Here is a 15,443-nt window from a genome sequence, read left to right as displayed (position 1 = left end):
TCAATTCTACATTCTGAGGTTTGATACCAAACCAGGCTCACCAGTCATCTCTGCTGCTCTTAACATTTGGCCAATGCAAAAACTGTTTGTCACTGGAATTCAAAGTTTAACTCCTTGTACATAATATTCGATTGAATTTTAATGGTCTCGTGCAAAATCACAACATACATTATCTCAAGGCACTTTACATAGTAAGTAAAAAAGCACATTCTGATTCCGAGGGTCACATGCATGTTGGATTACTACTATTTTCCTTATCAATTTATCCGAAGATTATTACCTTGACTAATTGTTTGATCTTTAAATTGTCAGAAAATTATGAGAAATTGCCTGTCAGAGTTTCCTAAAGCCCAATGTGACTTCCTAAAATGTCTTCTTTTGTCACACAGTAAAGACACGCAGCAAATAAAAAACTTTTGCTTTAAAAATTCACTAATTGTTTCCCCTCAAATTATAACCACACTTAAATTCATATTTTTTGACTTAAGTATCACTAAAAAAATGACACTCATTTTGAAACGTGTTTTTCAGTTTGGATTACATCCTGGGCCACCATTTTTAATTTGAATATTTACAGTATATATTCAACCCGTCATTGAATCGCGGATCAAACCTTTTTGGTCATATACACACCTATGTCTGACAGAAATATTACATGAGGATATAAAACCCGGACCGTAAAAAAGCTTGATGTATCGACAGTGCACAACTTTAATGTGCAAATCTGCTTTTCAACCAGCTTGAAAGTTTAGTATCTTAAACGGACGGCTGCTTGAGCACACGTACACGCACACGCACACGCACACACACACAGGAAGTGTGGGGAAGTGAGGAATGGCAATACATGAAAGTATGAAAGGCTAAACCCGGAATAAAAAGGCACCGCCAAATTCAAACAAAGAGTGTGTGTTAAATAGTAATAGAAAGCTCATAATGGAATGGGGGTACAGAAGTGTGAGCAGTGGGTCGACATAACAGACAAATAAAATCACTCTCACTCCAGTCCAGTCCAAAAACTACGTTCCAGCCATAGATGATTTTTTTCTTTTCTTTTTACAGCGGGCAGACAGAACTGCACTACCCATTAGCCTCTTCTTCTGTGGAGCTCTCCTGGGCTCTACTGCCACCTGTGGAACCCAACCAATGACAAGAGAGCTTGGGGTGAGTGAGGGATGATGGCAAGCAAGCAAGCAAACAAACACACACACACGCACACACACACACAGGTGATGGAGGATATTTAAAAAAACAGGAGCAACACTGGCTGCGTTCGAGAAAAGTGGCACAAAAGAGAGGAAGAAAGGCCAGAGTTTAAGAAAAAGAAAAAGTTGTTACATAGAGTTATTGCATAGAGAGCTCAAACAAAAGAAAAATGCATTCAATATCTCATAACGTTTCTAATAATTTACATAATTAATGATGTTCTGTGGCTCCCTTCATAAAAGATGAAAGTGATGTTTTTGTGGAATATGAACTTAAGTGGAACAGGGTATCCGCACACTTGGAAAAAAAGATCCCCATTAAAGAAAACACCACACCTTAAAAAAATTAATGTATGTTACGGTTTGGGCTATGCATTTAAAATGAATCCTCATATTAATATGTATTTCCAATCTATAGCTGGGGCAGCTGTGGTTCAGGAGGTAGAGAGGGTCATCCATTAACCAGACAGTTGATGGTTCAATTCCTTGGTCCTCCAGTCCACATGTGTAATTGTCCTTGGGCAAGACACTAAACCCTACATTGTCCCTAAGGGCAGTGTATGAATGATGTGTAATAGAAAAAGTGCTGTTTGAATGAATGTGTGCATGTGTGTGTGTGAATGTAACTTACTGTAAAGGCTCGATAAGATTAGAAAAGTGCAAAAAAAAAAATACAGTCCATTTACCATTTTGAATAGCTGCAAGCTGTAGATATTTTCAAACAGCAAAGTTTTATGAATATACAAATGTTGCAACTGCTGCAGCAGATGCTGGTTTGTCTTTGTCTTTGAATCATAATTGATTTACTTCATCACATGTGAAGGCTGAATGTGCTTTCACCACAGGCTGTTTTTCGACTCTTTTGTGCCTTCTTGTCACCTCAGACAGCCATGTGGGAGGTCCTGTGCGCCAGTGTTTGATTTCTGCTCAGGACATTGCTGTGCCAATTACTAACTAGAGCTCCAAATGAAAGTGGTCATAAGTGGTCTGAGTGGACGTGCAATACATACGTCAGAGGACATATTAAATCCCTTCAGGTCAGGGGGCAAGTGAATCAGATCCGACATGCGGTTAATGGAAGAACACTGTGAGAGTTTTACATACCCAACAGAGAAGGGGGAGATGATTTCAGGAGGAGAGGAGGACTGACACGAGATGAAGAAACAGAGGTAAAAGAGCCTCACAGACAAACACACACGCAGCAACTTCCTGATACTAAATCCAGACAAGAACTTTGTCTCATAAAAAGTACACAATGAAAAAATCTCACTGGAACTAATGATTTCAGACGGTAAAGGGAAAAAGGGTAAAAAATTGTAAAGCCAAAAGATATGGATTTTTTCGGGGGACCAATACAGATATTAGGGTGTAAAACATGTCATATATATTTTTTTTTAAATGGATTCTAAAGATGTCGTCATCCATTATGATGACAAAGAAAAAAATGAGGTTTTGTCATTTTAGAGTTTAACCTCAAACTTAACCAAATAACCATAAATAATAAGAAAACACAAAGAAAGCCAAGCAACAGAACTCGAAATAAGAAAATTGACCTAAATTTGTTTACGTAAAATGTAAACATAAGAAAAGGTTTTCATAGCAGTGCGTATTGGTAAACATAGATGCAATATGTCTGTGAAAGGCTCATATCAGCCTATATTTTCAGCCAATCGACATATCGGACGGGCTCTAAAAAATGGTCCTCTTCTTTCAAGAAGAGTGGGACGTCATTTTGTGTCTCTGTGTGTGTGTGTGTGTGTGAGTGTGTTGTATGCACAGTCTGTCTGCTGCCATGCTACTGACAGTCTGCATTTCATTTACCTCATGCAAAAAACAAACAAACTACTAACAGTAGTTCTCAATGGTGTCAAAGAATGAAAAGTTTACAGGAAACTCTGGATGAGCCAGAGGAGAGAGGAAACATGGAGGTACGCAAGGAGGAGGGAAAAAAAGAGAGAGAGAAAATAATTTTAGTTCAGCTGAAGGCAAACAGGAAGGTACATTCCTCACAAATCTACAAAGGCGTACACAAAGTTTTAGTGTGATTTTTATCATCAGCAGTGTATGTTAGCTTAGAGATGCACGGGGCTCGCGGACCCCGGAGGCCACGCTGCGTTTCGAGCGAAGATACCTTGTGTGGTGTTTCTGTCGTTGAGCAGCTTAGTCTGACTGTTGGGTAGGATCTTAATCTCTGGAGGATCTGGACTCTGGCCGACGCGTGATGCCATGAGAGCGTTCAAATACTGGAGACGTGTCACCTGCATCACATCCACAAAATGAACGGGGAGAAAAAGCAGAGACAGTTACACCAAGTATAAATGATACTACAACTGGATTTTGTCTTAGGTTGTCCGTCGATTCTCGTGGACGTGCTATCTCAGGAACACCTTCAAAATTTGGCACAAATGTTCACTTGGACTCAAAGATGAATCGATTAGATCTTGGAGGTCAAACAAAAGCCGATCTCCCGTCTATATAATAAAATGTGTTGAGTGCGTTCGTGAGATATGAGTTATGGCCAAAAAAGTGTTTTGTGAGGTTAAAGTGACCTTGACCTTTGCCCTTTAAAATGTAATCACCTTTGAGTCCAGTTGAAGCTAGATTAAAAGAAATCCCTTCCAGATGTTCTGGAGATATCATGTTCACAAGACACACGGACAATGAGAAAACAAAAAAACCTTCCAGCATCAGCTGTCGCAATACATTTTTACACAATTATTCAAAAGTGGCGATTACAGGGCTACTCGTATTGTATTCAGTGCCATTTCATTATCATGTCCACTTGGTGTCTAGCTGTGAGTCAGAGCAGCAGCCAGATTGTGAGAACCTGGCATGACATGTCTGACACTATTGCCCCTTTTCCACCAACATGGAACAGGTTCTGTTCTGTTTCGTGCCATTCGCAGCCTTTTAACTAAAAATGAATTGGTCTGGACCCTGGGAGGTCGGTTCTCAGTTGGAACCAAAAAATAGCAGGTTTCTAAATTTGAACTGGGAGGATAAAGAAGGAATGGAAGCGTGCAGTGGTCTTCTGATAAATACATCATCTGTATCAACAGTATGAAGACTTGCAGGTAATAAGGTTATTTTTTGTGCGTTGGGCAACCACCCTCTGTCAATGTCGCACTGTTCTGTGCTCACAACTGGTGGAAACGCAGGCTCGTTCCAGAAGCAGAGCTGTATGTCAGAATTTACGTCAGCCATCAGTATTAACAGAGCTGCACATGATGCAACACTGTGCCGCAGTCTGCCCCCCAGGGACTAAAAAAATGTAGTGGTGTCAGTGTGAAAACACACAAACATTATTACACACCCGTATCAGCTGCAGGTCGGTGAGAGCTCGGACGGTGTAGTCAGGACAATAGCTGGACGGGCTGGTGGCATCTGCTGACTCAAAGGGATCCCTGGGAGTGTGATGCTGTGTTGACACTGGAGACTGGTGCACTGTCATATCACACACACACACACACACACACACACACACACACACACACACACACACACACACACACACACACACACACACACACACACACACACACACACACACACACACACACACACACACACACACACACACACACACACACACACACACACACACACACACACACACACACACACACACACACACACACAATGTTATCATTATATTTTTTTTATAACCCAACTGATACTGATTTACATATTTGGGAATTAAAACAATTCTGTTAATAAAATATATCGGATAGTTTAACAGAAACAAAATCTTGATAGTAATCCCACAGATTTAAAAAAAAAAAAAAATCTACTACTACTACTATCGGTACATTTTAACAATGTAGCACATTGTGATGCACACTTCTCCCCGCGACTGACCTGAAGATGGTAGCGTTAGAGCAGAAACACCATAGTAAGTAAATGCCCCATTTTCAAACTTCAGCCCCTCTTTTCCGATCTCCACCTCCACGCGGCCCTGAGAACAATAAACAGGCAGCATGTACTGTCATTTTTACTTATCTACTTTTTTTGGCACTTGTTTATGTTAAATGCAATAAACGAGGAGTGTGAACTCATTCCCCTATACCTAACTGTGTGGTTACCAAAGGTATGTAGTGCAGTCATGTGATGCAAACAGGTTTACCAGACCATATAAACCTTACGTCCCCCAAGTCCCCCAACGTCACATTAATAGTCTATCAATATTTCAAAAATTATAATATAGTTGTAAGCAAATCCTTGTGTTTATCAATCAGCATTCCTGAGTGAAGGCTGCTGTATAAACAGATAATGACAACACAGTAAAACACAGTTGTAATTATATGAAAATAATGTAGAATACGACCCACTTCCTGGTGATCTGATCTTGTGAATACAAAGCTGAGGCGGACGTGTCACGTCCTGAACACGAGCACGTACCTGCAGCAGCAGGATGAAATAGTCCACCGGGTGGTTGCGGGTGTATAGATAGTGACCCGGGCTCAGCCGGTTGCTCGGGTCAAAGTGCACCTCCTGGTTGACGCTGGGGTGACGGAGCAGGTGGAACAGGACCTTCTCCGACATGCGTCCAGGGCTGAAGTGCTCCACCTCTATGGGGACGAGGTCAAAGGTCAGAGAAACAGAGTACCATACACGCGCCACCGGAGCTGTGGTGTCAAACTTGTCGTGGATTGTGGTTGTGTAAAAATGATCCTGATGGGATTTTTTGGGAATGATGGAATCTTTCAGGTATGAGAATGATCAGGTAACTGACACGACACTGTCCAAAGATGAGTGTAAATGATCCGTAAATGATTTGACTATGAAAAGAGAAAAGAGCGACTATGAACAGGGAAGACAGTGGACGTCTAGTGTAGGGCACTAAAGTGTCCAGAGAAGACCCTGATAATGTATAACAGCAACATAATCATTACATGTGCCGTGTTACACTATGACTGAGGTTCATGGTCAGACATAACCTCACTCAATCTTTCCATGCAGGCAAATGGTCACAGACAAATGCACAAACCTCTAGACAGGAATCGGTGGGTAGCCAGCAGCAGCTGGGGAGAGGTGCGAATCTTGGGTTCTCCTTCGGGAGGCTTGAAGAGAGAAAACTCCTCGTGCGCGCTGCGAGGCTCCAGAGGAATCTCCAGCTGAGGGAGGGGGCGTTTCACTTTCCTGTCCACTACAGGAGCCGGCAAAGTGGTCAAAGGGTTAAATAAAGACATCAGATGCTAAGACAACTGAAATATTCACAAAAACTTACAATAGCCATCAGATTCATCCAGGATCTCTGACTTGATGATCTCCTCGATGACGTCCTCCAAGGTGACCAATCCCAGCACCTCGTAGAAAGGATCTCCCTCCCCCTCGTTGTTCACTTTCTGGACGATGGCCATGTGAGAGTTACCTGGTATCAAGTGGAAAGGTTAATGGCAAAATCACAGAAAATTGAAAATGAAATTAGGAAATTTCAGTTCGAAGAGATCGTTCTTCATTAAAATACCAAAATTAAACAAAAATTGATTATTTTCCTCTTAACCTCTGGCAGTATCCAACCATGCACATAGCACCACTCCTATCAAATGATGTGCTGCCTAATTTTCAATTTTAAAACTTAAAGTCCCGGTTGCTCAACTCATTTGGTGTTTTGCAAACGGAAATGATGTACGTGTTGATTTACATACAGAGCAGGTAAGTGAAATCAGATCACAAGTGGTCACTGGAGACGCATGTGGAGACACGTTCTGCTGCGTACTGAGAGTTGTCCACCTGTGATCGGATCACTCAGGACAGATGTTACTGCCAGGTGAAAAAGGGGTCATTGATGGATCCACTTGAGATATCTATGAAAAAAAAATAACTGCTCCATGTTCTTCCAGAACTGGCCTGAGAAGCATCAGGTTTTTCAATTTTCTTCGGGAACAGATTATTACAGTGACAGCTGTTTATTTAAAAAAAACATTTTGGGGGGCATTTTTAAGCCTTTAATGACAGGACAGCATTCAGCTTGAAGGGGCGAGAGAGTGGGGGAAGAAGCGGAGCAAAGGAGGACTCAAGCCTCCACACAGCCTCCACAGTGCCCGGTACAGCTGTTTGTACATCCAAGAGTATGTTGCAAACAGGAACAGCTAGTTGTTAATTCAGGATAGGTTCTTAGGCCAACTGATATGGATTCTTAAGGGGCAATGCTGTTGCTATTAGGGAGTAAAACATTTCTTAGGGATCATTGCTAATATATATATATATATATATATTATAGTTAAACCAATGAATAAAAATAAAAAACAAATGCAGCCAAATATATTGCACTTGTATTTTTTTTTTTTTAATGTTAAATGTGAACATAAATGCACATCTTTTCTGCATTATTTTGTAGAACAAACGTTTTGATATCGGCAAACTGATAGCGATATGTCTGCGAAAGGCTCATATCTGCCGGGCTCTAGTTTTTATTTTAGTGCCACATTGACAAAATTTTAACAATAGTTCTATCCGGAGCAGGGGAGTATTCTAGAAAACACGTTTAACCCTGAAATTTCGGTTCCAGAACAGCTGTTCTGAGTTAGTTCAATCATCTCTGAGTATGTTCATGCGCGTGCCCGGCCACTATTAAAACTTTTTGGCATTTTCTCTGTTAAAAATATCTGATGTTGGTGTAATGGTTAGGAATGTTCTCCGGTGCACGGGCGACCGGTTTTTCGAATCTTGTTGCACACGTCTGTAAAACGTGCAATGTTATATAATTCTTTTTAATTTAGGTGCAATTCCACTGGCACAAAAATGAATTATATGGATATAGTGCAGATAGGTAAAGCATATGGTTTTGATCATAGTTCACATATTAAACAAAGTAAATATATCGGTGGCTAAATCAACTTGTTGTACAGAAAACTCCTGTTCGCAAAAAATCGAAGGGCAATGTAAAGAATTGGCTCTGGTCGTAAAGAGCATGTCCGCGATATTAAAATACTGGAAATAAGGCCAGAGAATATTGTTCAGATATGTGATAGATTGTGAGAAAAAACAGTAAAGTTCTTCTAAGTAGTCGTCGAGGAATGAAAGCACATCTATACGAGGTCTCAAGATCCTCTCCCACATAAGATACAGAATTAATTATTCTTCCATATCGATCGGGTGGACAAGGAAAGGACACCCTGTTTTTTGTCAGCTAGTTCCGGTTCGGGAAAAGGCTGGAGATCGGGAGAAACTCTGCCAGCGAGCAGGTTAGGTTCACATAGTGAGCTAAAGTTTAAGTTCAATTGCTTTCTGGAACGGAAGACCAAGAGTTTCCCTCTTCTCAGGGTCAACGAAGAGTTTTAGCAAAACCTTGTTTCTGGAATAAACCCCAGCTCTATCAAGAACAGAGAGTCTGGATCAGCCTGGATGGGTCTGGATCAGCTGACCTCATTGTGAACAGATTTCATTAGAACTATTTTCTTTCAAAGACGGGACCTAAAGAGCATCATCTCATTCCAGAGCACTCTGTCAGCGATATCATTTAATTATTTTACAACCAGGTATGTGGACGATACCAGTAGTAATTGTCTCGACACAAAAGACACATGCTGCTGAGTTTCTGTCTGCATTGGATAAAAATTACAATTCACGCATAAACAAAACTAAATTCTGTTCACCTCCATTGTACTGAGGTGGAGAAAGCCACAGCCACCCTAGATCTTTAATAATGTTTTGATCAATGAAATAAAGCTTATCAGAATCAGAAATACTTTATTGATCAAGTTGAGGTCATGTCTAAAGTCCTATATGATGCAGATATTGCATTTTTGTTGACCTTGGTCAGCTCCAAAACGTAATCATCTGAAGATACCTTCCCAAGTAACATTCCCGAAAAAATTACAGTAAAGAAGCCTCCACTATCATATTTGGTGTTGTTTTTTAATGACCTGCAAAATGCAAATATGAGCATGGGCATACCTTTCTTGAACTCCTCCAGCATGGCATCTAGTTTGGTGTCATTGAAAACGTAATGCAGCGGATGATTGTAAAACTTGGTGATGGTCGTCATGGGGGTGCAGTCATCTGGATCCACCAGGGCCAGATCTTTCACATATAGGATTTCCACAATGTTGGACCTGTGAAACCAAACAAATGTTGATGTGAATAAAGCCATGGACATAGCTGTTTTTGGCACTGCGTGCGGAAATGTTGAAATAGTACAGGTCACTTAACCCACATTGCCAAGACAAATGGCTGTAATGTGAGGCACACAAAGAATATTGTTATCACACAATAACAGCTTCTGTCTTTGTGGCTACACATGATGAAAAGTTCAAAGATTGAACTACTCTGTTTTTTTTTTGTTTCCCTCATGGCAGCAGTTAGGAAAACCTATAACCTATTTTTTTAAATATACTGTAGGTTAAAAAAAAGCACCTGTAAGAATAGAGGTGACAAAAGAAATTCCCACAGTTGAGTACTTGTTCGGTATAATGTACATTACATTCATTTTGATGATACTTTTATCCAAAGCCACCTACAATCATGGAGGCAGGTAGCATTAAGGGCCTTGCCTAAGGGCCCACACTGGGATGACCTTTCTATAGTAAGTCAGCGGTGTAACCCAATAAGCTATACCAGCTGCTAATGTAAAGTATTGTTGTAATAACGACATGTTTATAAAAGTAAAACACCTTAAGTACAAGTGAATAAACTTCCCTTATCTACTCTAGCGTTAATAGTTTAATTCGTTTTTGAGTTATAATTATTATCATATCTTATTGTTATTTCTTAGTCAGTATGCAGAAAGACCTCCTAATATATTATGGTATATCAATATCAGAAGATACTACCACAAAAATATTGACAAATATAACAAAATCCGATTTGCATTTACAAAAACAGACGTAAGTATAATATATGTATTTATATATACACACATATTTAAATGAGGTATTTAACAAACTAGATGGCATCTTTCGGTGAAGACATTGCTTGACTTTGCACCACTTCTGTCTGCTCAGCTGTGACAGACTCTGTTTGATACCTGTGCTGCAGAGTATTGTAAACAGTGAAGTTGGAGTGCACTCAATTGGACAAACTATGTGATGCATTATGTTCTGTAAAAAAAGAAAAATACATACATACATACATATAAGCTGATACCTATATATCTGATATGCGGCCTCTGCTTCCTTATCTGCTGCTAAAAGCTCTTTCTTTGAATGTAAAATTCAGTCTTCCTTCTCGAACCCCAAGAAACTTTTTCAATTTTCTCTACCCTCCTCGAACCCCTCCTCCCTTTGTACGGGAGACTTTGTAAACTACTCTGCAAAAAAGATAGATGGCCTTCGCTCCTCATTTCCTGACCCCCCTACTGACCCTACCTCTCCTACACCCTCCTCCTCATCTCCTTCTCTAGCCGATTTTTCACCACTCCCTCCCAGTGAGGCTCTATCGGTCACTTCCCTACACCCCACCACATGGCCCCTTGACCCTATCCCCTCTCACGTTCTTCAGTCTATTGCTCCTGACCTCCTTCCCTTCCTCACCCACCTCATCAATACCTCTCTGATAACAGGTTACTTTCCCGACACTCTTAAAGCGGCAAGAGTGAATCCTCTTTTAAAGAAACCTACACTCGACCCATCTGATGTGAGAAACTACAGACCGGTCTCTCTTCTTCCATTTCTTTCCAAATCTCTTGAACGTGCCGTCTTAACTCAACTTTCTGCATATCTCCACCAGAACAACCTTCTTGAACCCCACCAGTCATGATTCAAGGCAGGACACTCAACAGAGACTGCCCTCCTAGCTATCACAGAGGAACTCCACACAGCTCGAGCAGCCTCCCTCTCCTCTGTTGTCATCCTGCTCGACCTCTCAGCAGCTTTTGACACAGGGAATCCCCACATCCTCCTCTCCACCCTCCAACAACTGGGATACCAAGGCTCGGCACTCTCCCTGTTTGCATCCTACTTCAAGGGTCGCACCTACAGGGTTACTTGGAGAGCATCGCTGTCCGAACCCCGCAACCTCCCCACTGGGGTCCCTCAGGGCTCTGTTGTGGACCCCATCCTCTTCTCTCTGTACACCAGGTCATTAGGCTCTGTCATTCACTCACATTGCTTTTCTTGCCATAGCTATGCAGATTACACCTAACTGGTGCAGTCCTTTCCACAATCTGAAACGCAGGTGGCAGAACGCATCTCTGTATGTCTGGCTGACATTTCTCAGTGGATGTCGATGCACAACCTGAAGCTCAATCCGGACAAGACCGAGATGCTCTTCCTCCCAGGGAAGGCGTCTCCCACCAACGACCTCTCCATCACCCATTGAGAACTCGGTGGTGACCCCTACTCAAACTGCAAGGGACCTGGGTGTGACACTGGACGACCAGCTGTCCTTCACTGCCAACATTGCAGTGACGAGCCGCTCCTGCAGATTCATCCTCCACAACATCAGGAGGATACGTCCGTTCCTCATAGAGAAGGCGACGCACGTATTGGTGCAGGCTCTTGTCATCTCACGCCTAGACTACTGCAATTCCCTCCTAGCTGGTCTGCCGGTATGTGCCATCCAGAATCTAGCGGCCAGAGTGGTCTTCAACCTACCCAAGTTCTCCAAGGCACTGGTACTCACCTGCCGTGCTGCGAATGGTTCAAGCCCTATTTAGCACTTTGAGATTGCTTTTAGCAATGAAAAGTGCTCTATAAATACAATTTATTATTATTATTATTATTAATTATTACATCCAGAAAATGGTCAAGCTTTACACCCCAGCCAGTCCATTCCGCTCTGCTACTGCCAAACAGCTTGCTACACCCTCATTTCGAGGGGCAGGCAGCCAACCGCTCATCTAAATCCTGTCCTGGTTCCTCAATGGTGGAACAAGCTCCCCATTGACATCAGGACAGCAGAATCCCTTAAATGGTTTCGTCGCAGACTGAACACTCACCTGTTCAGACTGTACCTTACTCCCTGAAATTGTTATATTAAACACAAAAAAATAACAAATATTGCACTTAATTACAAATAGCAATTGAAGCAGTTTTTGCCTATTTGATAAATGTTTATGTACTAATTCTTGCACTTTTGAGTATTATCTTCATGGTTGAATACACTTATTGTAAGTCGCTTTGGACATGACACAAAGCTGATTTGTTTGTAAAATTGTGCTCTGTCACATTGCTTTCAAGTCAAGTAATGAAGAAACAAGAAAATGTGGGTGAGCCAGTGCTATTATAGGAGAACCATAATACATCTGAGAAATTATTCTCCTGAATATAAAATATCAAAATGGTGAAAAATGAACATGATTATTACCAAGTTAACTTATTCAAATTCAGCGTTGAATATTGTGATTAGCCAATTAAAAAAAATTGTTGACAGTTAATATTAGTATATAATACAAGTTTCCGTTGTCTCAGACGACAAAGTTTTGAAGAGGACTTGTTGCTGTGCCCACCTCTCCTCCTCGTAAATGGGCACCCTCGTGTATCCGCTCTGCATGATCTCAGACATGGTAGAGAAGTCCAGGACAACTGAGCTGGGCAGCATGAAGCAGTCCTTCAGAGGAGTCAGGATGTCCTCCACCGTCTTAATGCGCAGCGTCCCACGGCTGAACTCCTCCTTCACAAACTCACTGCACAAACAAGACACAGACATGGGAGAAAAGTATCAGAGTATGAGACCGGACAGTCTAATATTTTGTTAACTGCAAATATGAAAGCACATACAGTAGAAGAAAATGGATGAAAACAGAAATTCCAGTGGCTGGATTATTGTGGCCTATTATATTTTTCTAACAGAGATATTTTCTGAATATTTGATGAATGATGTACATATGGGGTACTCAGCAGAGAGGAGTGGTAAATTGTTCTGATTACATATGAGCTATATGTTCGTTTCTTTATTTTTTACCATATTCTGTTTGAGTTGGTCAGATAAGATACAGAGGTCGAGCTTGTTTGTTGGATGTGTGGTGTAGATGTATGTTGCTGTATGTTTTGTATGGTTGTGGTTTTCTGTTTTGTTGATGTAGGTAGCGTTTATTGAGAAATTTAAATAAATCTTCTAAGAAAAAGGTGTGATTATATCGCTGAATGATGTTTTTTAACCTTAATTTATGGTGGAAGAAAAGAAATAGCCATTGTTTGCAAATAGGTGTCAATATGAATTACACATTAATTTTAGCCACTTTACAGTGAATACTTCAGTTGAGTATCTGCCCTGCTGCAAAATGATTGTTGTATGGATCAGACTCCTCCCTGATGATGGCTATGAATCAGAGTCATAAAGAAGTATCTTCACAGACAGGCCGAGCCAGCAGTCCTGCAGCAGATGGACTGGACCCCACAGAGCCCTGCTTTCAACATCATGTGGTCAGTCTGGGATCAAACAAAGAGACAGAAGAGCCACAGAACAACTGCGACAGATTCTCTGAGATTTCTCGAACATCCTACCTGCCAAGTACCTGGGAATCTGTGTGGGGGCATTACTATGCAGGAAAACAAGAGGTTTAACTCTATGCATATATGTACAGTATGCAATGTGTGTACGATTCTTTCTGCGGGTGTGATTTTACCTGTAAGGGTCATTGACGCTTGTGCGGACCATCTCCATGGCCCTCTCCCTTATCCCACAGGTGCTGATGTCCCTCCTCAGCGCCAGGTCCAGGATCAGCCCCAAGGGGCAGGACAGGGGGCAGGTGAGCACCATACTAACCTGGGCCAGCCAGGTCAGACCCGGCGCAAGCTGGAAGCCATAACCGGAGCAAACGATGTGGGGGCCCAGCTCGGCCAGGAAGAAGACCAGGAAGCCGCTTGCGAAGACTGCGGACAGGATGGAGCCCAGCGCCCGGTACAGGAGCACACCCAGCGCCGAGTGTCCAACGGCACACAGGAACAGCAGGGAGCACGTCTGGGATGGAGAGAGGGGTGGGATGGAGGCATCGTTAGGCCGAACGGTACTCTCGACCCATCCTCTTTCTCGTGCTCTCCCACGCAGACACTTACCAGGAAGTTCCCCCTCCTCCTGATTGGCTCCAGGCGCTTGGCGGCCCGTTTCTCCTCCTCGGAGCCGCAACTGTGGAGGATATACAGCTCCACGGGGTCCAGCCACAGCAGGCTGAGGTTCACGGTCCTCAGCACCCCGCAGAGCACCAGCAGCAGCACAATCAGCACGACCAGAGCCCACGGCGGGATGTAGTCTGCGGACAGACCCCTGTCAGTGTTCAACCGCAGGCGGTCGGGGCCAACGGATGCCCACTTCTCTCCGCTCAGCACGCACAGGTGGTGGTACATCTGCCGGCCACCAGCTGCCCCCGCGGAGGTGCTCTTCTTCTGGACCTGCACCGTTACCAGCCCACTGTACTCTTCGTCTGGGACGAACTCCCCCGTCACCTGGAAGGCGGACTCCTGGCGGCGGGACTCCTGACCGCACGGGTCCGGCGCATCGCCGACCGCCCCCGCCGCTCCGCCGGCAGCCCCCGCGAACGCCACCCACGGCCAGCTTCCATTCAGGTCAGCCCCGAAGAGACGGAGTTTGATCGTGGCTCCTTCTGGCGCCGAGATGATCCGATCCTTCATGTACACCGGACCCGCCGGGTCTTCCAGTCGCAGGCCCAGGATCCGCGGAGCGTCCTGGCTGCAGGAGCCGTACCCGATCCCGCAGAACAACAATATCATCAACAGGAACCGTAGACCTGCCAAGCTGGCCACCATATTGGAATTGGTCAGCCTGGCTCCGCGCGGATCATGTGACTCCAGCCGTACAGTAGCCCCGCCCACCCGGAGAGAGCGGGCGGGGTTAAGCGTGCCACACAAACTGCAACTGAGCTGCCGTGCGGCCATTTTGGCTCTGCACAAGGCGGTTCGGCGGACAGGCAAGCGTCCATTTCGGCGCTCGATTTGTGTGTGTGTTGTCGTTATTTATTGCACCGCCCCTTCTCGAAACCAGCAAATTGGAGTCTGAGTGTGTTTTCACAGCCAATAAAAATGCGACAAAACAAGTGGGCGCGTCCCTGTTTGGTTTGTTAATAACAAGTCATTCATCATTCTGGTTCTCTGTTAGAGAACTGACCCGATAGTTTCCATCATCAGGGAGGAGTCTGATCCATACCACATTCATTTTGCAGCAGGGCAGATACTCAACTGAAGTATTCACTGTAAAGTGGCTAAAATGTATGTGTAATTCATATTGACACTGGTTCTCCTGCCACGCCGGCAGTGATCTCTTTCTCCTGAGAATTCCAAAGTTCAACCACAGCTTATCTGAGATGCTCAAAACTTTGGACAGTTAAGCTCAATTTTGAGTTAG

At 43.2% G+C, this 15,443-nt stretch overlaps 1 protein-coding gene across 2 annotated transcripts; it reads right to left on the bottom strand.

Moving 5' to 3' along the window:
- Positions 1 to 1,047: 1,047 nt before the first annotated feature.
- LOC118300765 (metal transporter CNNM3) lies at positions 1,048 to 14,992 on the bottom strand. Of its 2 annotated transcripts, none has more exons than XM_035625484.2 (11): positions 14,141 to 14,992; positions 13,711 to 14,045; positions 12,592 to 12,768; positions 9,102 to 9,259; positions 6,430 to 6,573; positions 6,190 to 6,348; positions 5,601 to 5,770; positions 5,061 to 5,157; positions 4,516 to 4,646; positions 3,334 to 3,460; positions 1,048 to 3,097 (listed from the first exon to the last, which is right to left on the bottom strand). In XM_035625484.2, the coding sequence occupies exons 1-11, from the start codon at positions 14,975 to 14,977 to the stop codon at positions 3,048 to 3,050; spliced, it is 2,385 nt and encodes a 794-aa protein (XP_035481377.2). In that variant the 5' UTR covers positions 14,978 to 14,992; the 3' UTR covers positions 1,048 to 3,047. The 2 variants fall into 2 exon arrangements, with proteins under 2 accessions (XP_035481377.2, XP_035481376.2); XM_035625483.2 differs by having other exon boundaries at positions 1,048 to 1,127.
- Between the last annotated feature and the right edge of the window lie 451 nt (positions 14,993 to 15,443).

This window comes from Scophthalmus maximus, chromosome 2 (assembly GCF_022379125.1).
Source record: "Scophthalmus maximus strain ysfricsl-2021 chromosome 2, ASM2237912v1, whole genome shotgun sequence".
NCBI classification, from domain to species: Eukaryota; Metazoa; Chordata; class Actinopteri; order Pleuronectiformes; family Scophthalmidae; genus Scophthalmus; species Scophthalmus maximus.
The sequence above is the reverse complement of the archived record's forward strand: the minus strand, read 5'-3'. Positions and strand labels throughout refer to the sequence as shown.